At 38.6% G+C, this 25,758-nt stretch overlaps 1 protein-coding gene across 1 annotated transcript in view; it reads left to right on the top strand.

Annotated features, from left to right (window-relative positions):
• Positions 1–21,266, top strand: part of rad18 (RAD18 E3 ubiquitin protein ligase) — a 32,134-nt gene extending 10,868 nt beyond the window's left edge. Inside the window, exons 5-13 of the mRNA XM_003441281.5 lie at positions 233–657; positions 3,093–3,192; positions 5,561–5,739; positions 7,201–7,271; positions 7,623–7,683; positions 9,535–9,666; positions 11,030–11,153; positions 15,913–15,951; positions 20,855–21,266. Of these exons, the coding sequence (XP_003441329.1) occupies positions 233–657; positions 3,093–3,192; positions 5,561–5,739; positions 7,201–7,271; positions 7,623–7,683; positions 9,535–9,666; positions 11,030–11,153; positions 15,913–15,951; positions 20,855–20,954 (1,231 nt within the window). The 3' untranslated portion in view covers positions 20,955–21,266. The remainder of the gene's footprint in view (positions 1–232; positions 658–3,092; positions 3,193–5,560; positions 5,740–7,200; positions 7,272–7,622; positions 7,684–9,534; positions 9,667–11,029; positions 11,154–15,912; positions 15,952–20,854) is intronic.
• The last annotated feature ends 4,492 nt before the right edge of the window (positions 21,267–25,758 follow it).

Consider the following 25,758-nt stretch of genomic DNA (forward strand, 5'->3'; position numbering starts at 1 on the left):
CAGCCAAAGTGTCTCCTTTTTCTGGCTCAGTAGAAAAGGAGCAAGATGATTAAGCAGGTGAGGAGAACATCAGAGGGCTCACTTCAATGCCAACAACATTTATTCACACTTCCTATGTTGTCGTTTTTATTCTTTTTTCAAGCTGAATGTGATAAAAGAGCGTGTAACTGTGTTGTATTTTATTTATTTATTTTTCATTCATATGTGCCCTGTTTCTTTTCTCTTTTTCCAGACAACAGTTGTTAAAAGCACAATTTGACTCTCCTCCAATATCTCCGAAGACCCCTGCTTCAGCCGTTAAATGCAAAACTCCGAAGGAGAGGGGCCAGAAGTGTAACAACTCTGTGCTGAGCCAGTTTTTCCAAAAAAAGTCTAAAACACCTCCCAGCAAAGAAACCCAGCGCAATGGTTCCATCTCTGAGTGGGTTCAGGAGGGGAAAAGATGGACTGCAGGAATCCACAACGATACTGACCTACATTCAGGAAAAGCTGAGCTTTCAGTGGTTGTGAAAGAAGAACCCATAGATATGGACGATGCGTCTACTTACGGTTCGACGTCACTCAGACTTGAGCCCACGGCCTTTCCAAGTATTAGCGCTGAAAATGGGATGGCAGATTCTTTAACACCTTCAAAAGACATTAAGCCCATAATCAAAGGTGAATCCAGTTTAACTGTAAAAATATTGTGGCTGTTGCCTTTCAAATGATTGCTTTAAAAATGGGTAAAAGTGGCTTTTAAAGTATTCAGATGCCGATAAAAGGTTAATAAGATGGCATCAATCTGCTATTAGCTTGTGATTGACTCAAATTGGGAATTGCATGCTAACTGTTTATGATAAATGGGATTAATTGTGATAAACTGGGGAAAATCACAAATCTGTTGGTTGGAACAGCCTCATAGATTTAATACTGAAATTCCTCCACAAATAGATTTGTAGTTGCTGCAGGACGGTGGATTAACTGGGAAAAGAAATACAGTGTAGCCACTTGGCAGCCTTAGTTTTATATAGGAATACTAACAGGAAGCAACCAGTTGAGTCAGCTTCCTGTCTTGGGAAGAAGCTGTGCTCTTCAGCACTGTCTGACTCAGATTGATTGCAGAGTGTTTGACTGCACTCTGTCTGTGTTTAGAAATGAGAACAATCACCTTGCACCCAGAAGGATTGCAAGAAGTTGTTGGTGTTGCAGATTCAAACTGGGCAACCGGTCACTGCAACTACTTGTAATTTATACCCAAATGTGAAAAAAAAACTGCAGTCAGTAGGCAACCACTGATTTTTTTTTTTTCATTCTCTTTTCATTTTTGTCATCCTATTTCAGAGGTGGGAAGTAACGAAGTACAAATACTTCCTTACTGTACTTAAGTACTTGAGTAGCTTGAGTAGTTTTTTTTTTTTTTCCTGACTCCTTTTTCTAACTTTTACTCCCCACATTTGTAAACAAATATCTATACTTTCTACTCCTTATTTTCAAAACAGGCTTGTTCCGTTGGCTTTAACACATTTGAGGGGAGTTAATATTTCATGTCACTGCGAGACTTCAAGCATCAAACCACTTTGAGCCTAAACAGAAACGCATGAATGGAACTCTTATTAAACATAAGAAGAGACGACATGTGCCAAAGTCAGGGGTTAAAGGTGGGATGGTGGGGTTTTTTATGTTTGTTTGGGAGATTGGGTGGATTTTTGGGGGGCCTTTTTAAAATTTTTTTTATTTTGACACAACACCTGAACGACTGCAGGTGTCCATAAGTTGCAGTTGCCGTACTTCAGCATCTAGGTAGCCCTACATCTTTTTAAACCAGATATTAGGTCTGTACATGTGACATTATGTTTTTTGATATTGTGAAACGTGCTGCAACTCAAACTGAGGCAGACTAACTGTGTTATTTAAAGGCTGCATGGAAATCCTCTGCAGGTTAGTGCAGGATAAACAGGTTAGTTTGCTGTACTGTGATGGATCTAAAGTACAGAACAGTGTGTGACTGGTGCACAGTGGCTGTGGTTTCATGGTCAGAGTTAGGTTACAGTGTAGCTGACACTCATATGAGTTTTAGCTGATGATGCTGAGATACACTGACTGAATTCCATCTTCATACCAACTTTGTACCATCTACAAAAAAGACAGCATAGAGTACAGTTTACTGTCAGTGTAGACGATGGAAATCAGCCAGGACAACTCATGAGACATCTGGTTGAATTCAGTTGTGTACATCCACAAAGAGCAGCAGGTCAGTCTGTACATTAAGAAAATCTACTGGAGCGCTCAATGAAAATGATTGTGATTCTTTTCCCCACACTGAGCCTTTACAACCACTCTCAGGGTGCTGAATCCACTTTAACTCCTGATTGCACACATTTTCCTGTTTAGAGCCAGAATGTAGGCAACAGAAAATAGATATATTTTTTATGTTCCTTCTTTTTCTTCTGATTCAAGCTGAGTATAATTAGAATTTTAAAAAAAATAGACTAAAGTTTGTATTCCCATCTACTGATATTATTTTATCATCATCAGGTTCAGTTAGCTTTGCACAAAAATAGAAACCTCCGCCAAAGATCTTACTTTTTTACTTTCAGTACATTTCAGAGTCTGTACATTTTTACTTTTACTTGAGTAAAGAAGTCGAAACAGTACTTTTACCAGAGTATTTTGTAACAGTAGTATTTGTACTTCTACTTAAGTACAGAAACTAGTACTATCTGTGTTTTTTTTTTTGCCAACTCTGTCTTAACTTCCTCAGTTACCTGCCGGGATTCCTCCCTACAAAACAGTAACACACCTTTTAACAGGTTATGTTTGCTTATTGTCACATTGGTCTTGTGCTTCTCAATTTTTGTCATTACCCGTTGCTTTTATTGTCACTATTAGTTTAACTGGGTCACAATTCAAATTCACCTCCAGTGAATATAACATATAGATAACAAAACATACAGATGTTTCAATTCGGTTCAGTTCTTCATGTGTTTAATTTGAATTATGAATGAATTGCATAACTGCAGCTGGTTGGATGCATGCACTGAATTGCATGGAAATATGTTATAGAGTCATAGCACCAAAAACTCTCAACATTATTTTGTGTGTCTTTGTTGCAGTGGAGTGCCCTGTGTGTTCTGTAAGTGTTTCCCAGCATTTTATCAACAAACATCTGGACACGTGTCTTACCAGTGGTGACAAGAAGGAAAGCTTGAGGAGGTAAAGTATCCACTTTACTGATCACTTAAATGAAGACTGTACTGATGTCTTGTCAAGCTTTAATGCTCTTTTGGGAGGTAGGATATAAATAAAAGATGATTAATAGATTACTCACACTTAAAACTGTAAGAAAAGGTACTGCTGTGCTGTTAATGTGTCTTTTTTAATACTGTCCCTGGGGAGGCAGCAAAATCTGAAGTTTTCAAAAACAATGGCTTTTAAAAATGTTATGATAAGTAAGGGTTTTAGTAGTTATGTATGTGTGTTTGGGTGGGTGGGCAAAGTACTGACCATAGAGAGACAGCACCAGCAATAAGGAATGGCTGTAGCTGACACATGTAGGGCCAAGACGAGGCCTTATTAATATGGGCAAAAACGTAGGAAGAGTCAGAAGTCTCCTCAAGTTAAGGAAATTGTAGCAAAGAGAAGGTCACACAAGATCAGTCATTTCCGAAGGTGAACGAACACCAGTGTGATAACCTAAGATGTGGGAGGTCCCGGACATCCAAGATAGCAAATACAACAACAGCCATTAGAAATGGTAGCCACTGCCGTTGTCTCCAAACTCATCAGCAGCCCTCTCGTGGATCAGACAGAAAAAAGATGTGAATCAGATTAGCTGTAAAATTATTTTTAAACTATTAAACATTATTTCAACTGTCATTAGCATGTGTACGTGTAGCCTAACATGTCGAGATGTTTTGTTTATTTATTTACTTGTGATTTATTTTTAAACTAAAAATACGCCTTATGCTTTAAATTAACAGGAGGAGTTATGTTTACATGGCATTTTTATTTAATCTTGTGTATACCTGCCTAGGGACAGCAGATGGAAATTAGCTTGTGGCTAAATGTCTTTTCTATAATGAGATTAAAGTTTTCTTGTGCATGGATGCAGTAAAAAAAAAAGAAAGAAGAAATAAAAGTAGAAGACAAAGAAAACTAAACAAAACAGTTGGGTTTCAGTCAACCGATGACCTTATGTCCTCCCAGCAGTTTTTTCGTGCTTTATTAATAACATTTAATACAGTTTGTGATACAAAATGCTGTACAATTACCCAAAACAAAGATGTTGGGAAAAATATTGTAGGTTTGGTCTGGATAAGCCGATTATAGCCAAACAAAATATGACTTAAATGAATAACTCTCATGAACAGGTCATGTCTGTATTGATTTCACAATTCACAATTACTCACAGTCCAGGCAACAAAAAGACTCTATGCACTGTTGAATTTCATAACTCCAAAATAATGTCTCCTTTATACGTAACAACTTCTGTCAAATGTTTCTTGTAGTATCTTATCTCATCTCCGGGAAAACGGTTTCAGCTTATCAGTTTTTATGTGATGAACAGTATCTCAACTGGGCTATGGTCCGGATTTCCATACACGAATGATCTCTTATCATTATTATTATTCAGCCAGTCCGTTGCTGATTTATGTGCTTTTGCTTGTTGTCTTGTTCCATTACTGAACATCTGCTGAGCTTTAGGTCATGGACTCCTGCCCTGCTGTTTTCCTCTAAAATTTGATACAATTTTGAATCTATTGCTCATTCAAAGGTTGCAAACATCTAGGCTATGAGGTAGCCAAGTAGCCTTAAACTGTAATACTTGTTCCAATGCTTTAAAGCTGATATGAGAGTTTGTGGCTATTGTGCAGTTTCTTGTTTACCTCCAAGCATGCCGGGGAACTTTTGTGCCTTTAGAGAGGTTTAAAAGATTTTTCAGTGATGTGTTGTGGAACATCCAGGTTGTCTTTTTAACATGAGATGTGCTTGTTTTGATTTTTTTTCTCTTGTTTTTTTTTTTGAGAGAGAGTTTCCTTTGTGGTATTCTTCTTGAACCCCATTGTTATTCATTTTTTGTTGTAACAGAAACATGAACAAAGATTTTCACAAATATAGATATAGTGTTTCATTGTAACCCCTGGACTCGCTCCCATTCTTAGGGAGAGTAGCAACAGTCATGAGTTTCTTGAACTCTTATAAAAATCTGTCTTGTTGTAGTTTGATGTCACAGGGCTTAACTTGTGAATAACTAAAGCTAAACTAAACTAACTAAAGCTTGGCACGACCAAAATTAATGTGACCCTGTGAGCTCACTGGCTCTGGAATGGTTGCTTCAAAGTGGGGAACAGGTCTGCAAGCACTTGCTTTTCTTTTAGTGTGTAAAGATATTAATTTTATACCTAATTTGGAACCTTTTCTGTTATCACAATAAAAATTCTGCTTGTGTTCAAGAACATTTATTTCTATAGTTGTAGATATTTATTGTAGCTTAGCACAGAGATGCACCTCAAGCATTAAAATGTCATATCTGTTGGTTACTGAAAATAAAGAGTGAATCTGTTTGTTTCCGCTCTCTTAGCCAGAAGAGGCGTCCGATGCCGAAGTTGGTGTACAACCTGCTTTCAGTGCAGGAGCTCAAGAGGAGGCTGAAGGAATGCCATCTGTCATTGCAGGGATCTCGAGACCAGCTGATCAAAAGACACCAAGATTTTGTCTACTTATACAATGCCCAGTGTGACTCTCTAAACCCGAGATCAGGTGAGAGGATTTGGTCTGTTTTTATTAAAATGAAAAAAAAAAACCCAACAACTATTGTGATATCACAGTGTTTTGTTACACAACAAAAGAAGTGGACTGTATAGGATATTGTCCAACCTCAACTTGAAAATCAGAAGTGTTTGTAGTCTATTCAAATAGCCACACTTGAATGTGGAATGAAAAATCACACATCATAAAGGGGGCCAGATGCAGTGTTGTTTACAAAACAGGGGAACAGTCATATAATAGCTCTCAGTTGTGTACTTGTTGCCCTTATTAGTTATACAACAAATGAGAGGAGGGAGTGTGGCAGCCCCTTAACCTGTGCCTACACTCTTCATTATACCAGACAGAGGCACGCATAGACTTAAATACTGGCCAGAAAACGACACTCAAATATTTAGAAACACAGTAGAACCCCCCAAAATTGAGATTCTTTGTAAAATGTGAATAAAAAAACGATTCTCATTCACAATCTAGGAAACATTAAATGCTTAAACTGCAAAATTTTTAACATTTCATAAAAAATATTAGTTCATTCTGAATTTTATGCCAGTAACATGTCTCAAAAGTTGGTATGGAGGCACCAAAAGGCTGGAAAAGTATACCCCAACATTGAAGGAAAAAAAAAGAACTCAATCAACATTTTATAACTAATGAGGTTAAATGGAAACAGATGGTAACATGATTGGGTATCAAAAAGAGCAAAGAAGTGAACATCATCCAGCGCTATCCACAGCTTTCGTTTCTCGGCCATTTAAAGTAGACTGAGCGAAAGTGGAAAACTGCTCTATCTTCATACTATTGGGAATTTGAAATTCCACACAGGGTCCTCTGGACTGAAGAGAAGAGGGACCATCCAGTGCATCCAGACGACATTTATTTCAGTGAAGCTTTTGCATATTTCACAGTCCTGAACTTTCACCAGTTGAAACATTTAAGAAATCGTGAAACAAGAAATACGACAAAGACCCAGGACTGTTGAGCAGCTGGGATCGTGTATGAGACGAGAACGGGACAACATTCCTTTTCAAAAAGTCCAGCAGATGGTCTCTGCTGTTCCCAGATGTTTACTGAATGTTAATATTTGCAGCCAGAAATTAACACTGAATCAGCAAAATCAGATCGAACCATCCTGCATTCACTTTAACAAACACTCTGCTTGTTTGGGAACAGGCAGGTTTTTTGTTGTTTGTTTGGGGGTTTTTTTGTAACTATCTTTTTGTAATATCTTTGCTGTGGTACAAATCTTTAACATTTTTTCCCCATGAGACTTAAACATAGAATGAAGTTGCTGATATTTGATCTCACTAGTTTGGTTTTTGTCTTGATTTTTTATTTTTTTTTACTTTTCTGGGAAACCTCAGTTTTGCTTTGCCACCTCATTGGTCAAATTGTACGTTTCATATAAGGGACAATATTTGTCACCTCAAGCCAAATAAATCTTTTGTCTGTCAACAGCTGAGGAAATTGCCAAAGAGGTCGAGGCCAATGAGAAGATGAGAAATCAGTTACAGGGGAAGGCCAAGCCAGTATGTATTAACTGCTTAATGAGAGCTTAATTTTTGTTTTTTCTGAAGTGTACGTTGCAGCATTTTCAGTAGTGTTTGTATATCATCAGTAAGGTTTATTTGACTGTATTTTAATGGGGTTTTTTTTGGAGAAACAATAATTATGACAAGTTCTTACAATTTAAAAATGTCGCAGTCTTATGAAAATGAGTTATTTGCAATATAAAAGCAGTACTTTTGTTGCACGGGTGCTGGCTTAAAAAAAAGACAGGTTAGCTCAGTTTCTTTACAAATATTGCAAAGTTTCAATATTTGTTTTTCTTAAATGATTGTCAATATGAACAAATTTCTCTCCAATTAATCTTTTTCCAGGTCATGGTTTTCTCAAAGAATCACTCTGAGAAAGAGATCGAAGACATGCATTCAAATTACAGTAAGTTTTTCTTTTCTTTTTTTCCTCCTGACACTTTTATGTGCTGAAACGTTGCATGTATTACATGCATACAGCACCTAGGAAATATTTCGTTTAAATCAACACTTGTGAAGAACGACACATGTAGTGAATAAACTTTGGTGATGGGAAAAAAAAGTCCTGTTGACTCTGTATGTTTATTTTGGCCAGTAACTGAATGGTGTTAATTTTTGGATGCTGCTGTCTTTGGAAAGAAAGACTGAAATGTATGGCTCACATGAAATACAACACACATACAGTATTGTGAAAGTCTTAAGCCACCTCTCATTTCTTTATATTTTTTAGGAAAATTGTAAATGGGTGGGTAGATGGCTGTAGACAATCACTGTTGTATATTAATGTCAATTTGACCCAAACATCTGAAATTCGGGCTCATCACTCCACTGATTTTTGTCAGGTACTATACAGACAGAGTTGTTTTTTTTGTTTTTTTTAAATGAAGGAATAGAGACGTATTCAGAATTACAGTGCATATTATATATTTTTGGCTACAAAAGAAATAAAAGTTTAAAATTAGCTGGATAGATGTTATTGACAGCCTGTTATGACAGTTTTCAAAGCCTCCATCAGGCTTCTCGGTGATCAATTCTTATAGGTCACTAGTTCAGTTGGAAAATCCACTGTAAGAGAACTTACTGAGAGGCAATCCATCATAGAGACTGCATGACATTTTTGTCAGGTTGAGTAATTGTTGCTTGGTAATACTGTGGATAGGTCGACTGTCCCTGTGAAAACCGGCATAGGTTACTGATATTCAGTATCTCTAATATAACATGCTTTTGTTTCTCAGAAAGAGGATTGCAGTTTTGCATATGAAGTGTGTCGCCCTGCCAATAACACAAGTGTTACTTTATGTAGTCTATAAGCTAGCCTCACATACCTTCATCAACAAGTTAAAAAGAAGCAGAAACACGGACAACAGTTGTGTCTGCGGTGAGTTATTTTTAGCAGCACGTGGTGAAAAGAAAATGTCAAAGTAATGAGGTGACATAGGTTTTTGTCTCCAGTATTTTATTATCATTTATAGGACCACTTGTCTGTTGATTTGTATGTCTGAGACTTTTTTTCTCCCCCATGTGACCTCAGAGGTAATCACTCGGATACACAGAAGCAAAAAAATCTAGATCAGCTTTGTGTTTTTATCCTCGGGGCCAAAGAAGTTCACCAAAATCACAGGGCATTGTTCTCAAGTCATGTTGACATAGTTGAACTAGATGGAAAGCTTGTTGGCAATAACTCTGAAGAGCTAACTTTAAAAGTGTTTGAAAAATGGATGTGACTCACAGGAGGTGTGCTCTATAAATAGCTGCGCTGCTGTGATAACCTCCTGATTTATCAGAGGAGGATGTGGATGACTCACTCTGCCAGCATGGGCAGTGGTGCCTGAGCAGGCAAGAAGGTGAAAGCGGCGTGTACACATGCACACACCGTATCCGCTGGGAGCTCGCAGCCTTTTCTTTCTGTGACACCAATTTCTTTTAGTGTTAATACAGTTGGTAGCTAGTTATTCAGAAAACATTCCCATATGGTAAAACAACAGCGGGTTAAAAAAATGCTCTGCAGTAACACTTTCTGAGACGTGAGTTTAAACTGCAACTCCAAGTGGTCAACTGTGCGTTACAGTCATTTTAATTAGCAACCATTTAATCAGAATAACTTTAATTTATGACTGCATTTAATCTAAACATTGAATTCAAGGTTAGACTCTTTTAGAAAGATGCTATTAGAAATCAGTGACTATCACATAACATCATAATCATTCGATCCTCTTGACGTGTTTTACCCTATAGTGATATGCTATTTTGCCCACAGGGAAGCAGCACAGCAGTGACTTTTCCCGGCTAATAGCTCAGGTCCGCGGCCGCATGGAGACCACCAGACAACCTCGTGTAAAACAGGAAGTCAGTGAGGAGAACAAGGACGTACAAAAAACGCACTCTGCAGGTACTTTGATACTCAGACATAATATTTTCTAGCCAAAGGACACTTCTGTGTACTTCTCTGACACCCTTTAAAAAAAAAAAAGTCACTTGATGTCTGTGGTTACCTGCTGTCTTGTACACTTGCGTGAAAAGGAAAGCTTTCAGGGGATCCTATGCAGCCCTGTGAAAACTAAGAACACCTTTGCTGCTTTCACAGGAGTTAAGAGAATAAGTAGCAGCCAGGTGCTGCTAATCAAATTCACTTGATAAATTGATCGTCTGCAAGTGTGAGCACCTTTTATAATAGCAGACGTTTTGGTAGTTTGTTAGTCTGGAGCATTCGTCGGTGTGAAGACATGATGCCATAATGTTGAGACAAAATGCAAAAAATCAAAGCCCTCCATGTTAGAGTCCAGAGGCCTCAGTTTGTGACAGTACAATTAGAAAAAGACTGAACAAGCATGGCTGTCAGGTGGAAGCCTCTTCTTTTTAAAATGATCGTGGCAGCCTGGCTTAGCTTTGCAAAGTTACGTCTGAACAAACCTCAAGATTTCTAGAACAATGTCACATTTGAAAAAAAGCAAATACAACATATCAACACAAGCAACTCATATAAACTGTCAAGCATGGTGGTGGAGGGATGATGATTTGGGCTTCTTTTGCAGCCATGTGAGCTGGGCACCTCGCAGTCACTGCGACGACCATGAACTCCTCTCAAATTTAAGGCCAGCTGTCTGACAGTTAAAACGTGGCTGAAATTGGGACAAGCAGCAGGACAATGATCCCAAGCACAGCAGCAAGTCTACAATCCAATGGATGAAAAAGAAAATAATCAGATTGTTGCCTTGGAAAAGAGCTGTGCTTGAACAAATACCTGCACATTTCAGTGAATTGAAGCAATGTTGTAAAGAAGAGGAGTCTGTGATGTCTGATGCAAACAATAATTACTTCAAGTTATTCCTGCAAAATGTGGTTCTATAAGCTGTGCACTTAGTTTTTCACAAGACTCTGCAGTCCTGTGAAATCTGTGTGGGGTTTTTTTTCCACACAACTGTCTTTAAAGAAAAAAAAAGTCCCATCTTTTTGTAAGAAAGTAGTTTTTCTAACTGAGTAGAAAGACATAAGCACTTTGCCACCGAATGCTCCGTTTTTTATCAACAAAGAGATGATGCCTGGTGTTTGTTCCTTCAAATGCTCTCTAAAAATTGCTGTTGCAATCCAGAAATGTTCATTTAACATTTAGCATATGTCATGTCACTCTGTTTTCACATTAGTTATCACATCAGTGAGGAGGGAAAGAGATTAATTTTATGTATAAACTTTTAACCCGTCATTTCCTCCTGGATCTGTAGCATGACGTTGCATTTCCTGTTTGCCTCTTTCAGATCAAGGTGCACAAATAAAAAGCTGCACAGAAGTGAAGGTTGAACATGAAGCTGAAGACGAGGAATCAGGAGGAGTAATCGAGTTGTCATCCAGCCCCGCCTATAGTGACGTGTCCATCAGCAGGTAAAACAAAAAAAAAAATATACAAACAATATTTAGAAGCACTCAGTGCTGCGCTGGACACCAGCACCTCAACCCAAAATAAACACACCTCAGTCTCTTAGGGTTTCATTTATAACCAGACAGCGCGTGCACACAAGTGCCAGCAAATAATCCAGAAGCATCAGTTAGCACACACGACCATCAATGAATGGCTGTGCTTCAGCAAGACAGCTAATGTTGAGCCCCCGCTTGTGACAAGACTCTATAAAGATGTTTTTCCTCTCTTCTCTGCTTTATGTTTCCGTGTGTGTCTCCTCTGCTCTTGGGTCTGCTCCGCTGGGCAGAGGAGACACAACTAAGATGAAACCGAGTGCAGCAAAACAAGTAGATCCGAGCACTGAGCCGTAATGAAACAAGTGCAAATAAAAAGGGTAAATAACAAATAAAATACTGATTCTCTCTTTTAAAGCCCTGCCTGAGCACTCCAGACTGGATCCTGTCATCTCGCTTTGCTATCACGTTCACCCTCTTAGTGGCTCAAACAATGTGGGAATATTCATCTGTTATGAAGAGCGGGACTTGTATCTGCTAACATGTCTGTGGATCTGCTATCAGACCACAGGCCTGAGAAGCCTGGATTTCAACACACACAGAGGAAGCAGCGATGGGAATCAGACCGGCTCCAGGAATACATAAATAAATCAGTAAAGATTCTGACCTAAAAATAGAATTGATGACCGTATACACACCCCATCCACGGAGTTTCACTTCATTCTCTTTACATTTCAAATTTCATTTTGAAAAACTAGCGCGCTTCCTCCAATAAGTTCTACAAGCCAGGATTTTTTCTTTATTTTTTAAAGAAGTACCATATTTCCAGAAACATTGCAGCATTTCTTTTCATGTTGCTCTTACTGCATTCACATTAAATCTGTTGTTGGATTATTTTCTTACAAATCATTTAAGAAATCCTTTAAGAAAATAAAGGATGTTTTGTATATGCCAAATAACACATTCTTTTGAGGGCTTCTAAGCTGATTGTAATTTTTAATTAGAACATAAAATGCACTAGTTAACATTAACACTCAATTTTCTTTTTGTGACTTTTGCATTCAGATAGTCCAGATTTACTGACAAGTTCCTAACTTCTCTATAAAACAGATAATTAGCTGTTTTTCAGGTAATTAGATTCCCCCTCCCTCCAATCAAGTAGGCAAAAAGCATTAATGTGGAATCACGCAGGTGTTAAGTCTGGATTCAATTATAGCTTTGAATATAATTGCAAAGAGCAAAGATAACTGGCTGTTGCTAAATAAAGCCCCTGTTCTGTCAGACTCGGAAAGAGACGAGCTCCTTTGCCGCACAGTTATAAATGTTGATAGGCTCTTGTGTGCTGTCAGCAGAGTGCTGCCTAAATCAGGCAAAAGTGCCTTTTTTAAAGTTGGGCACAACTGAGGGCTTTACTTTAAATTCATAATCCCTTTTAGCCTTTTTTTGTCCATTTCACACATAAACTGAGAGAGAGATTTCCTACAATACAAATCCAGATTCATGTGCTGCTATGTGGGACACGTCGCTAATGATGAGAGGTAGACTGAAGCTTGATAAATAAAATAAACCCGCACAAACTGGCATTGATCGTGTGATGGATAAAAATTCTTTTTTAGGATATTATGCAAAAGTCTTCTTACTATACTGTTACAAGTTAACTGTTAACTTGAGCTGCTCCTTTGGACGCTACCACAGGTCTGTAAATGTCTTTGAAACGCCAATCAAAGGAGAGCCAATCAAAATGTGCAGGCCAGCATGAAGCGGGATATTATCTCACCTTGGTCACAGATGGGCTTCAGTCTTCCTGTTTGCACTTTATGTATTTTGTTAATATTACAGAAGTCAAACAAATGTAAAAGTAAAAATTGTTTTGTTTTTATCTTTATCTCGTAAAAAGATTTAAAACCAACAGTTACCTAGAAGTCTAATAATGTGCTGCATGTGGTCCTAAACAAGATTTCCACTTTAACTAAACAACAAATAACGTGTAGCTTCTCTAAAATAACATTACCTACAGATGAATAAGTACAGCCTTTGGTTAAATATGTATATTGAAGGCCTCCAACACTGCTGCAGTTTTTTAATCATTGTCCTTCAGTTAAGTATACGTTGATAATGGGAAAGAAGCCAGTGAAGCACTCATGTCTCCATCCTCAGAGATCACCTGCTAACTAGAAAAATGGCTATTCCTAGCACACCGCAGACAGCTGAGGCAACAAAACTCTTGCTGTGAGTTAAAGATGAAATGGTTGTCTGTCACAGAAGTTATCATCATATTTTTATATGAGCAGGACGTACCTTTAAGGCTCCGCTTGTGAAGTGTGGCTTTCGCACAAGGCTGACTTTAATTTCTGTGCCCAGCCATGAAAAGTTGCGTGCAATAAACACAGGCCAAGTAGCCAGTAAGTGATAGTATGGGACCAGCTCTGGACCAATTTCCACTTCATTTTCTTTTTTAAAGCACCCCACTGTTTCGAGCTCCAAACCTCATCTGGAAGTTGTTCAGTCATGTTGAGATATGCTCGATGCTTCGCACGCACCAGCTTGCCCACTGGGACCTGCTGGTAAATGGCAGTGTCTGCCACTAGGACATATTGAGAAGCACTTTTTTGGTTTGGTTTTTTGTGGGTTTACACACTTAAATAATACCTTTTGTCAGCTCAGTATTTGTATTGTTGGTTTCTCAGAGTGGCTTTGTATGTTGTTTTTTTTTCTTTAGCTTATCCTGGAGTTCATCCGCTGTCTGAAACAAGCACTTTTAGTTCCTCTCCTTTTAAGTCCACCCTGACTTTAATTGGCCGGCCCATGCTTACAGAAGATTTGAACAGTAGCAATAACTATCCAAAAGAGTTGTGAGGCATTTAATGGTGTTAGGAATGATCCGTGCCTTTAAGGATCAACAGCTTGGGGAAACCAAAGAAGCTCTCCAAGAATATTTAAAGTAAGTGGAGAGAGAAAGTTGCTTTAAGACCTATTCGCCCTCAGGGAGAGAAAAGCCCAGTCTTGGGTTAGATTGTGCTTTTCAATGCATATTTTTGCCGTTTCTTTTGATAAGACTTTAATTTCCTCCTTTTTGACTCATGACTTCTCGGATCTGACACCATTTCACATTTTATTCAAGTTAAAATTGCTTATCAGGGAGTCGGTGTGCCACATTTCTGAGGGGTGTAATGTGTAAATTTCATGGTAAAATGTAATGTAGTGTCTACTAGAGTTGTGTTTTTTATCCATTTAAATTTTTGTATTTTAGTCCGCATCTCAAGTAATTTATCATTTTCTTAAGGGTAATCAATCATGTCACCGTTAGTGACTGCTGAGCTAACATGAGCTGACGTATTTTGTTTTGAGACCGTCTTGACTTTTTTATTTTAAAAGGGGGAGGATAATGTTTTTTCCTGAGCTCTACCAGTCACATTCTGTTCTTAATATTCACACTTGGCTTACTAGACTGAAAAGGTGCAACTAATCACTTTGGACAATTTCTTTTCTTTTTCTAAGCCATCAAACACACGAGTGGAATAATGTTTTTCACAGATCTTCCTCCCTGTTTCTACTTCTTAAAATCACAACAGGATGTGACTTGCAAATGCAAATGAAATCAAAGTCCAGCGCCTCAGAAAACTCAAAATGTCACACAGAAACTAAAATACACGGCGAAGTCTGATGCACATCGGGAGCTTATTGTTAGTTTGCAGAGAGAACGGTAGAAGAATAAATCACGGCATAAACAAAAAGCTTTTTGTGCCGGAAGGGTTGAACGTCCAAATCAGTTAATACGGCAGAGGGGGGGGAAAGGCAGCGAAACATCCACAATGCATTCAATTAACAATATAATAGTGATATTGTTATCAGGGGTATGGAATTGTTCTTTATTTTCAGCGCCCACAGAGCATGAATGTGGCAGAAATTAGATCAGTTTATAGTTTATGCACCCCACTGATACAGCACAGCAGCCTGTTGTGTGTGCCAGAGGGACAGCAGCACATTATAATTGGAGACTTTTAGATTTTATGTACCGACAACATAAGAGGCCCAAAAAAAGAGTGAATTTCTTTTTGTATCTATATTCAGATTTATGAAGTTTTTGCCTCAGCTTTGTGCAATACCTTCTAGTTTCAAATCAAGCCGAAAACTGAGGGTCGATTTTAGTTATGAAGTAACATCCTGGGCCTTTTTCACATGATCTTGACAATAAACTGGCTTTGCCTGTAATGGATCTTGCAGGTACAGTAAAACACACAGTGAATAAGAGGTTTTATTGTAATCTCACATTTCTCCTGCAGGCAAGTTAACACAGATACACGGCAAATCATTAAATGTGTTTATTATTGAAACAGCAAGTATCCTGAATCACGGTATATCACACTGGTACATTTTTACTATGTTTATGTTCAACATTTACAGTACTCTATTAGAGGTTTCCCAAATGTAAACAGTTTAAGAAGTGTTTCTCATTTAGTTTTAGTTTTAAAGCTGCAGGATTTTGTTTGTCGGGACAGACTCTTTGGGTGTTTGTGTCACCATTTCTCAGTCACATCCAGATTGAATCTTATCAGACGTGAAAAGTAAAAATCAGCTTCACTCACGTTACGTTTTGTAATTTTAATACTAGTTGTGTGGACACGTCTTACTATTGCTATGGCTTCTTGTGTTAGTGTGCATGTAGCCACAGTTAAGCTCTTTAATTTATTGCCCTTTCCCTTTCTTTGTTTCCTTCCTCCCCTTACAGTTCTATTTCTGACATCTTTGGTCCAGAACCTGCCAGAAAGTAAGTGATTACTTTGTTATTGCTGTTGTCTAAATTTGATATTGTTCTGCTGCCATCCATCTGTTTCTTTTTTGTTTTGTTTTACATTACAAGTAATGTTGTATGTTAGCGTACTGTTGATGTTCTTGTGTTCGTGTTGTACATGCAGAAGCACACACACACAAACAAATGCAAACACTCATATATATGTATATACAGTAGAGTTTGTGGGTTGTGCCAATGGAAAACAGCTTATTCTGCTATTGACTCTTGTTTTGAGCTTCTGGTGCTGACAGTCAGGTGACTGATTTACACCTGGTGTCTTGAGTTGGAGTTGGTGTCTGCTCCAAGCATGCCACCCTCAGGATGGGGCCCGTGGAATAGGGCAACTTCCAGATGGTGTTCCACAAAACCACGTTATAGCCGTATTTGGAGTGAGCCCCAGTACCACCTCTAAATTGAAGGCCAAGTTCCATGTAACACTCAGTGGCACAACTTTTGTGCCACTTGATCCCTCTGAAGGCCCCTACTAGCTGGGTTTTATTTATTTTTTTAGCCAGTTCTAGTATAGTGGGGAGACGGAAAGGTAGGACTTACTGTAATTTATTTAAAAAAATATGGGGCTGTCAGCTGTTATATCCTGAAGTAAATCAAGACCTACAGTCAGGTCCAAGTATTTTGATCTGACTCAGTTTGGCCGCTCTGCCCTACCACAACGGATTAGAAATGATGCAATCAAGATGCAACTGAAGTCAAGACTTAGCTCTAATCCAGAGGTTCTGGCAAACTTGCGCATAAAGGATTTATAGGCATTTTTACATGGCCGCTCCATTTTCACTGGCTCATGAGTAATTGACAAATAATTTTATTACATGAATATAAATTCTTTGCTGTCAGTGACTGCCTGAAGTTTCCTTCCTTGAGATGCTTTGTCAGACTTTTCCTGCAGTGAACCGTTAGTTGATGCTTGATTGTGGGTGTCATGCAGAAAGCACGCTCGCTTGGATTGAGGCTAACGGGGCCATAAAAAATATTACATTACAAAAAATTACATTTCTGTCTTAAGAATCTCTAGGGTAGCTTGAGGTCATCATCTATACTGTGAATCAGTATTTAACAGAAATAATAACTCCATGCAAATCAGTCGTGGTATTTCTACCAACTTGCACATAATCAGTAAACACTGGTGACCTGAATCCATCAGCATCCATATATGCCCATGCCGTAACACTGCCTCCACCATGTTTGACAGATGTTGTGGTATGCTTTAGTTATGAGCCCTTCCAATCCTTCTTCATACTCTCCTTCTGCTGGCATTCTGAATTTTGGTTTGTAAATAATGGCATTTGAAAAAACTGGGTAGGAACAGAAAAGGTTTGAACTTCATCCTTTTCGACCATAAACACTGTGTAGACATAGAGATATTCATGAAAACGTGATGTTTTTAAGGTTTTCTTTTCTCTTGTTATCTCAGTTATATTTACATGTTCAAAGTAAACTATTCGATTCTAGTCAGTTCATCTCAGTATTATCAGTCTAAAGGGCAGATATTTTTGATATTTTCCAGTTAAATCCATTTTTTGTGCTGACCCCTCTATATTAAATGAATCTGTTTTTTATAGTACTTTATTATACAGATTTGCACATTACAATTTCCAGATTGTGTAACTATTTAATTAGGTGAACATGCTTCTTAACCATAAAAATATATAAACAACAACAAAGTAATACATATTAAAAAATTTCCTTTCGACAAATTACAAAAAAAATGTCTAAATTTTTATTTCTTTCAAACTTTAGCAGATGCTTAACAGAGGTCTGAACCAGGAAATTAATTAACAAATTAAATGTACATGATCACATGGCTATAGTTTTCACCCCCACTAAGATCCTTATGTTTCTTCTTTCATTTAGCAATTTGTCAGTAAACACTTTTTCTAGGACACATAAACTCTTGGGATCCAAATTCAGGATTTTGTAATTATTGTGCTGTACACATGATTTTAAAGTGTTAAAAGATTGAATTTGTCCACAGGTTTGTAGATCATCTGTCTGGTGTAATTTGTTATTTATTTATTTTAAATTTTTTTTTCCTTTTTTTGGATTAAATTCACTTACATAAAGCCAGAAATATAACTTTGCTTGAGTCAGTCCTGCAAATTTCTTATTTACTTATTTTTGGCAAATGGTTGTTAGTTTGTTTGTTTTTTTTGGGGGGGGGGGGGGTTGTAATGTGTTCCAGTGCACAAAAGTTGTTATTGTTTTGACTTTTTAAATATTAAACAATCAGAAACTGAAATCTTTCTATTAAAAAAGAATCTAATTTTTGAGGAGTACTGGTGGTGGTCTGTTTTAACATACTGTAGCTGTCGCGTGTGGGCTGAGTGCAAGTGTGCCTTCTGGGTTTTCTTTTCTTTTTTCCCTCATACTTACTTTTTCGGGCTTGTTTCTGTCATCTCTGTCAAGTGAGATTCAGCCTGAAAAGAACACCACACGCAGCATTTAACCCCCAAAAGACTCGCATAAATAACAACACTTGAGTCGGAGCTCATTCACTTGCAAACCATGCACTAGGACACTGAATCATTCCAGGGTGGTGTTGTTTCGACCACAGAGTATTGCATCTTTCCTTCCACTCCATTTTAGGTGCATGTGTTTTTTGCTGCTTAAGTAAAAAAAATAAATAAATAAAATACAATTAGAAAATGCAGTTTTAATGTAGGACAAATTAGAGACCTTAACTTAACTTAAGACCTATTTTAAGTTTCATTCACAGCTCTACTGTCACGAAGGTGATAGCACAAACATTTTCTAAGCTTGTTCTCAGCTTTGTTTTTGTTCCTTGTCTGGACTCCGCTCTTTATCTGTATTTTTGAATGACCCTGAAGTTGGGTTCAAACCTGCCAGTTTTCGCTTCTAATCTTTTCGTTCCACATAACACTTGACTGAATGTAATCATATGGCACTATTCTATGGGCTGAAGTCGAGTGTTTTTGAAACAAGAATGAAAGGAAATGTTCTTCCATCGAGCAAGGATTTATATCCATCCTCTAGTTTTTGTCAGACTCTGGAAAAGTACTGAGCAAAGTGTGGACCAGTAGAAAAGTGATCGGCTTCCTACTGTGCTTACCGATAATCCACAACACCTAGACGCCTCCTTACTCATTTACGATGTCCATGTGACCTTGTGACCCTAATTCCAATGCGGGAATATTGTTTTTTCCTCTTCATGCAGTTATGATTAAAAGCCATAAACCTTGTCTATAAATGGTGAGTTATATCTATAGGTGAAACTTTAAGTGATTCCCCACATGAGCCACTGTTCTTGTTATTGTTTAGGCAAGGAGGAGAAAATTTTACTCCTAATCTTATCCCTCCACATAACACTTCCCTGAATGTAATCATATGGAGGATAAAATTATACAAAGTTTCCTCCTCTGACAGATTTAATTGACGTCTTTCACACAACATATTTTGATATGAATAGCAGGAAAAGCACAGCAGCGAGATTAGCGCAACTAATTTTGTTAACGATTGTGCAGTTTCACCGAGGTTGACTTAAATGATGTGCAGTTGTTTTCAGTTGCACGTGCAGCTCACCTAATTTCTGTATGTTGCAGTTTGTGCTTTTGTAAAGCATGATAAATATAATATTCTGATTAATAATTTTCTGCCACGTTCTCATATGAACATTTTGACTTTAATTTTGCCCGATCGTCGTCGGGCAGTAGTGTGAGAGCTTTGTGCTAGCAGAGGCGTGCATTCTTCCTTTCAACATTCTTCCTTTCAAAGTTATTTTGAACTTGTGTGTGAGCAACCTTTTAACCCACTGTAATAAATTTGCTGGAGGGCTGTCAAGCCGTCTGTTGCCGAAGATAGTCTTTTTTTTTCCTTTTTCTTTCTGCAGCGTGACAATCAGTACGAATGCAGTACGAGGCTTTGTGTCCTCGCTCCTGTTCTCGTCAGAACGTATAGAGTCTTCTCTGCATTAGTTGGTGATATTAAAGGGGCTTTTGGTGTTAATTGACTGTATGTACTTTTGGTTAGTCAGATGCAAGTGCAAATTTTTAATTTGCAATGTGCATCATAACTCCTGTGGAAGGTTTGCTTTGGCTCGAGTAATCATGTCTGACTGGGAAATCACAGAATTTAATCTTGTAAGTGGCTGAATTGTAGGATTTCTCAAACTTTTTAAATGTATTCTGTGTTTCCTCAGAGAACAAACCTAGAAGCTACTTTAATGAGATTCAGTATTGATTAAAATGAAGGGATTTAAGAGCCCATGGCTCCAATATTATGTGTTAGACAGAGGCAAAGGTATGTTAACTTCTTGGAGTAGCACTTAGTTTGTAGGTGAAATTAAAATAAAATTAGGTGTTTTGTGGAATGACAAACAGATGCGAATGGATGTCTCGTTTTTATTTACCGAATGGGGATCTGTCAAAGTGTATTATGGCACGGACAAAGGATATTTCTGAGGGCTTGATGCTCTTCAGACTCATCAGGCTGGAAAAGGTTTCCAAACCATCTCTGAAAAATTTCGGCTCTGCCAATAAGTCAAGCAATTAAGTACAAAAAGTGGAAAATCAAGACCATTGTTACCTTAACCAGGGGGTAGGCATCATACATGATGGAATAGTTTCACAAGGGGGTCACACTCAATACTTTTGCACATTATTTTCCTCAATTAATAAATAACCAAATCTTTTGGTTTCAGTTTTACGTTGTGAAAACATTACCGATAAGCCCAATGGCTGCCCACTGCTTCACTGGGTGAATGGGTTAAATGCAGAGAGGAATTTCCCCACGGGGATCAATAAAGTATACATTAACATCTGCTGACGCTCCAACCTTCCAAGCTGCTTGTTCTAATCTCTTCTGTTCACAAAACATTAACTAGCTGTCTCTAAATATTCATTCACAGAGATGTAGAGAGGACCCCAGGCCGAAAGCGAACATCCCACTCCACAGAAGACAATGCCACTTTATCACCTGTTTTGGGAAAGCGACGGCGAAAAACGTAAGAAGAGACGAAGGAAAGGAAAGGAGGGAAAAAATCTAAAGAAAATCCCGCGCCTTCTGTATCAGCTAACTTTGAAGGGCATGCACATTCCTTTTAAACATTTCTTTGTACCCTGATTAAGTTGCACTGCTATTTTCATGTTTACAAATAAATCTTTCGTCTTTTTTACAATTTTGTATTTTGCAATACTCTGGTCAATGTCCTATTTCTGTTGTTGCTACTTGTTTGTGTTTTGACTCAAATCCATAGTTTGTATTATTGCATGTTTTGCTACACGATTTTAAGAGCAATAAACTAGTAGAAACATTCAATATTTTGACACAGGAATACTTTATGTATTACATCATATACTGCCTTAATGCTTTGTGGCATAAATTCAATGTGGTGCTAAAAACATTCCTCAGAGATTTTGGTCCATGTTGACATCGTGGCATCACACAGTTGCTGCAGATTTGTCCATGTTGTCCCGTTCCATCGCATCCCAAAGGTGGTCTATTCGAGGTTACAGTGATCTTGTTGTCATGTTCAAGAAACCAATTTGAGATAAATTGAGCTTTGTAACATGGTGCGCTATCCTGATAGAAGTGGCCGCCATAACTTTTGTACAGCCAAGGTGTGCCAAGAAAATACACATCATTATGTTATCACCTTCACCAGCCTGAACTGTTGATAAAAGGCAGGATGGATCAATGTTTTCATGTTTACACCAAATTCTGACTCTACCGTCTGTATTTTGCAGCAAAAATTGAGAATTTTCAGATCAGGCAAGGTTTTCCTAAGCAGCTGTCATGAGCCTGTGTGAACTGTAGTCTCTTTCCTGTGCTTAGCTGACAGGAGTAGTACCTGGGTGTGTTCTTCTGCTGGTGTAGCTGCTTCAAGGTTGAATGTGTTGTTGCTTGAGTTACCGTTGACTTCCTAACAGCTCAAAGAATTCTGAAAGGAAGGGTCTGGCATCAAAAGGCATTTTCACCCAGAGAACTGGATATTTTCTCCTTTTCAGACCATTCTCTGCAAATCCTAGAGATGGTTGTGTGGGGCCGTCCCAGCAGATCGGGAATTTCTGAAATATTCACGTCAGCCTATCAACATGACGTTGAACCCTGGTATACCTCATTAAGAAGCCAGTTTATAATGGAACTTCCAACATGAGCTTCCTATATAGTCTATAGTCGTGACTAATGTTAAACCTTTTGTACACTTTGAAAGTTCAAGCTTTGGGGTTTTTTGGGGGGCAGGGGGGTATCACTATTGAATCAGCAATGTTTTAAATGATAACCAATTTTTGTTTCCCCCGTCAGATAGCTAGGTTTCAGTCTTGTTTGCGAATCTATCGCTTCCATCTTCAAAATTTCCCTCATGAGTTTCCAAATCCTGTTGGGGCACTGTCCTGTGTGATTCCTCTGTCATTCTCAATTTTCAAAGTTTACAACACATCTGTAGCTTTTTAAATTGATTTGTTTTCGTTAAAGGAAAAGTAACCAGGGTCGGTGTAACTCAATAAACTCAGTGCTCGCAGAAACCCGAGGTCAAGGCAAGAGAGAGTGTAAACACTTAGGAAGAGAAGGTGGTGTTTATGTGCACATGCATGGGAGACTTAACGGGGAAACATTTGGGAGCTGACCTTGATTGAAAACAGAGCTAGCCCGGAGTCAGACACATGGTTCTTCCGAGTCAACCGTCTCACCCCTCAGACAAAGCAGAGACATGGCCAGACATCATTAGGCTCCGGCTGAATGGAGGGAAATGAGCACTAAGCCACACATGCCTTATCTCACTGCATCCTTATTCTTTCCTTTACAATGATGCATTTTGTCATTGGGTTAATTAGCATGAGAGCAACTGCTCTTTCAAATAACAGGAGAGCACTGAGAGGCTTTTGATCTCAGCCTCAATTAAAGAAGCAGTGAAGCAGGTAGTGATCTCATTGATCACATATACCCATTGTGTCTGGCAAAGATCCAGACACCTCACCTGAATGACAGTCACCTTACTTGCCTGTGCCTTGACAGCAATGTCCAACGGGATATTTATCATGTGTCTAACACAAGGTGAAAGAGATTTAAAGGCTCATAAATATGCAGTAAATATTATGATGTCCCTCTCTGGTCCCAATTCACATTATATTCACTCAAAATGACCTTTGAGTGGCTTTTGTAACTGTCGAGGTCCCATCAAATCACTTAAGGATAACCAATCTTAATGTCATGGTTACAGATCAGTCTGAATCTAAGGCAACTCGCGTACAGGGGCACATTAATCCTCAGTGCTCTGCATAAACCTCTCCACCTCTGACTGTAGCTCACTTTAAACTCATCATTGATAACAAATTATCCACATTTAGTGCATTTCTGGTGAAAATTCAAATTTTGTTGAAATGGGTATAATCATTATTTTCTTACTCTGTAATTTTTTAGCATTGCACTGTATATTACATAAGACTCACTGCAGTAAATACAGTTTCTTTGGCATAAGTGCTTCATTCTTTTTTGTACTTATTACTTATAAATTTTGTGATGGAGTTTCTTGATCCAAAGCAAAACGAAGCTGGTAGAACGACAGGGTTTTAGATGGAGCCTTTAATTCAGCTGGAAACAAGTGAAAGTGATTCCTGTTTGGTTTGGGGTTCAGGTAGATGAAGAAGCATTTGCCCCTTCCTAATTTCTTAGGTTTTTGCACATTTGTCACACTTACATGTCTCATGTTACATGCATCATCGTGCATCATCAAACAGATTTTAAAATTAGACAGCGATAACCAGAGTAAATACAAAATGCAGTTTTTCAAAGATGATTTCATTTATTAAGGGGAAAAAGCGCTATCCAAACTTACCTGGCCCTTTGTGTAACAGTAATTGCTCTTTAAACCTAATAGCTGGTTGCACCACTCTTGGCAGCAAAAACTGCAATTAAGCTTTTGTGATAACTGGCAATGAATCTTTCACAGTGGTGCGAAGGAAGTTTGCTCTGCTCTTCTTTGCAGAATTGTTACAGGTTGCTCGAAGAAACTATGTGGCTCTGTCCTTCTGTTGACCCAGCAACGACGGGAGGGGGTATAGGTGATAGTGAGAGGTGGAGGTCCTGGTGTTCTGATTCCCGGCTTCCAAAACTGGCTTAACATGGAATGTCACCTCTCTGGAGGTTAAGGAGCTGGAGCTGGTGCATGAGGCTAGGAAATACTGTCTAGATATAGTCGGGCTCACCTCTACACATAGCTCAGGCTCTGAAACCAGTTTCTAGGTGAGGGGCTGGGCTCTGTTCCAGTCTGGAGTTTCCCCTGGTGAGAGAGGGCGGGCACGGGTATATTTGTATCCTCCTGGTTTGCTTCCTTTATGTTGGAGTTTTTCCTGGTTAATGAGAGGGTTGCTTTCCTGCACGTTTAGGAGGGGGAATGGGCCCTGAATGTCATTTATGTCTGTGCCAAATGACGGTTCACTGGTTGGGGAGCTGGAGAGTGCTTCATCTAGGAACTCCATTGTTCTGCTAGGGGACTTCAGTGGTCACATGGGCAACACCAGTGTGTCATGGAAGGGTGTTATAGGGAGATCTGACCCTTAGTGGTGTTCTGTTATTGGACTATAAAGAACACCATATTTGACAATAAGGGTGTTGTGCACATGGCACAAGAACACCCTAGGTTGCAGGCAATGATTTTTGTCCATGTCTTGGATACTGGGGTAAAGAAAAGGGCTGAGCTGTCAACTGATCACCAACTGGTGGTGAGTTAGGTCAGGTGATGGGGACGGACGTGGTTCCAACATATAGTCAGGGTGAGCTGGGAACGTCTGGTAGAGGCCCCACTCTCCACAATATTCAATTCCCACCTCTTGCAGAGCTTTGATTGCATTCTGAGGGAAGCTAAGGACATTGAGTCGAAGTGGACCATGCTCAACACCCGCATTGGTGAAGCTGCTGCAAGGAGCTGCAGCCACAAAGTAGATCCCAAAACCAGATGTTGGACACCAGAGGTGAAGGGAGCTGTCAAGCTGAATGAGTCTTATTGAGCTTAGTTAGCCTTGGTTAGGCAGTGTAGTCTGGGAAGAGTTTGGTACTGATAAAATGTTTAGAGTTGACAGTTTTTTATACTGCAAGAGTTTTGACCTTTTTAAATCTTTAACTCCTGTTACAGGTACTGCAAAACATTAGAGACTTGCGGTACATCTTCCATTGTTCCACTGCTATGTGACTGTTTTTTATTTCTATTTCAAACATTAAAAAATATTGTGATGAAGTCACTTTTTCCCATTTGTTCTAATAAAGAACACAAATGTAAACAATAACTTTGGCAGGATTATTGTATATGTTTGACTTGTCAGTTACAGTCTACATAGAAATTTGAACGTGGAGAACTGGAATTTATTGAAATACAACCAACAGTTGAAGCTTGGTAAAACATTTTTTTTAAAGTTTAAATCCTACAGTTTAAGTCTCAGTAGATCTCAGTGGTCCACATATTACGAGACAGTGAAAACCTTTCAAGCTGCTTTGAATGAAGCAGAACTGTAAGCAGACGTAAAGGATTCATAACAAGAGGGAACATGGAGCCATTTCCAAGAATGACAAGGAAGAACCTTCCTCGTTGACCTTAAAGCAACAGCTTGACTGTAAAATCACGTACATGATTCCCACTTGTATTGTATTTCCAAAGCTTTCAACGACCTCTCGTGGCTGTCTTCAGGGGATGAAGTTAACCCTCTCCATGACAACTCAGTTTTGTATTGCTTCAAGAGGATTCTTGACATTTCCTTGGAAGTTTCCAAAGAGGACTTGTGATGGCAAATGAATTACTTAAATTACTTTATGAAACCT

This window comes from Oreochromis niloticus, linkage group LG5 (genome assembly GCF_001858045.2).
Source record: "Oreochromis niloticus isolate F11D_XX linkage group LG5, O_niloticus_UMD_NMBU, whole genome shotgun sequence".
NCBI classification, from domain to species: Eukaryota; Metazoa; Chordata; class Actinopteri; order Cichliformes; family Cichlidae; genus Oreochromis; species Oreochromis niloticus.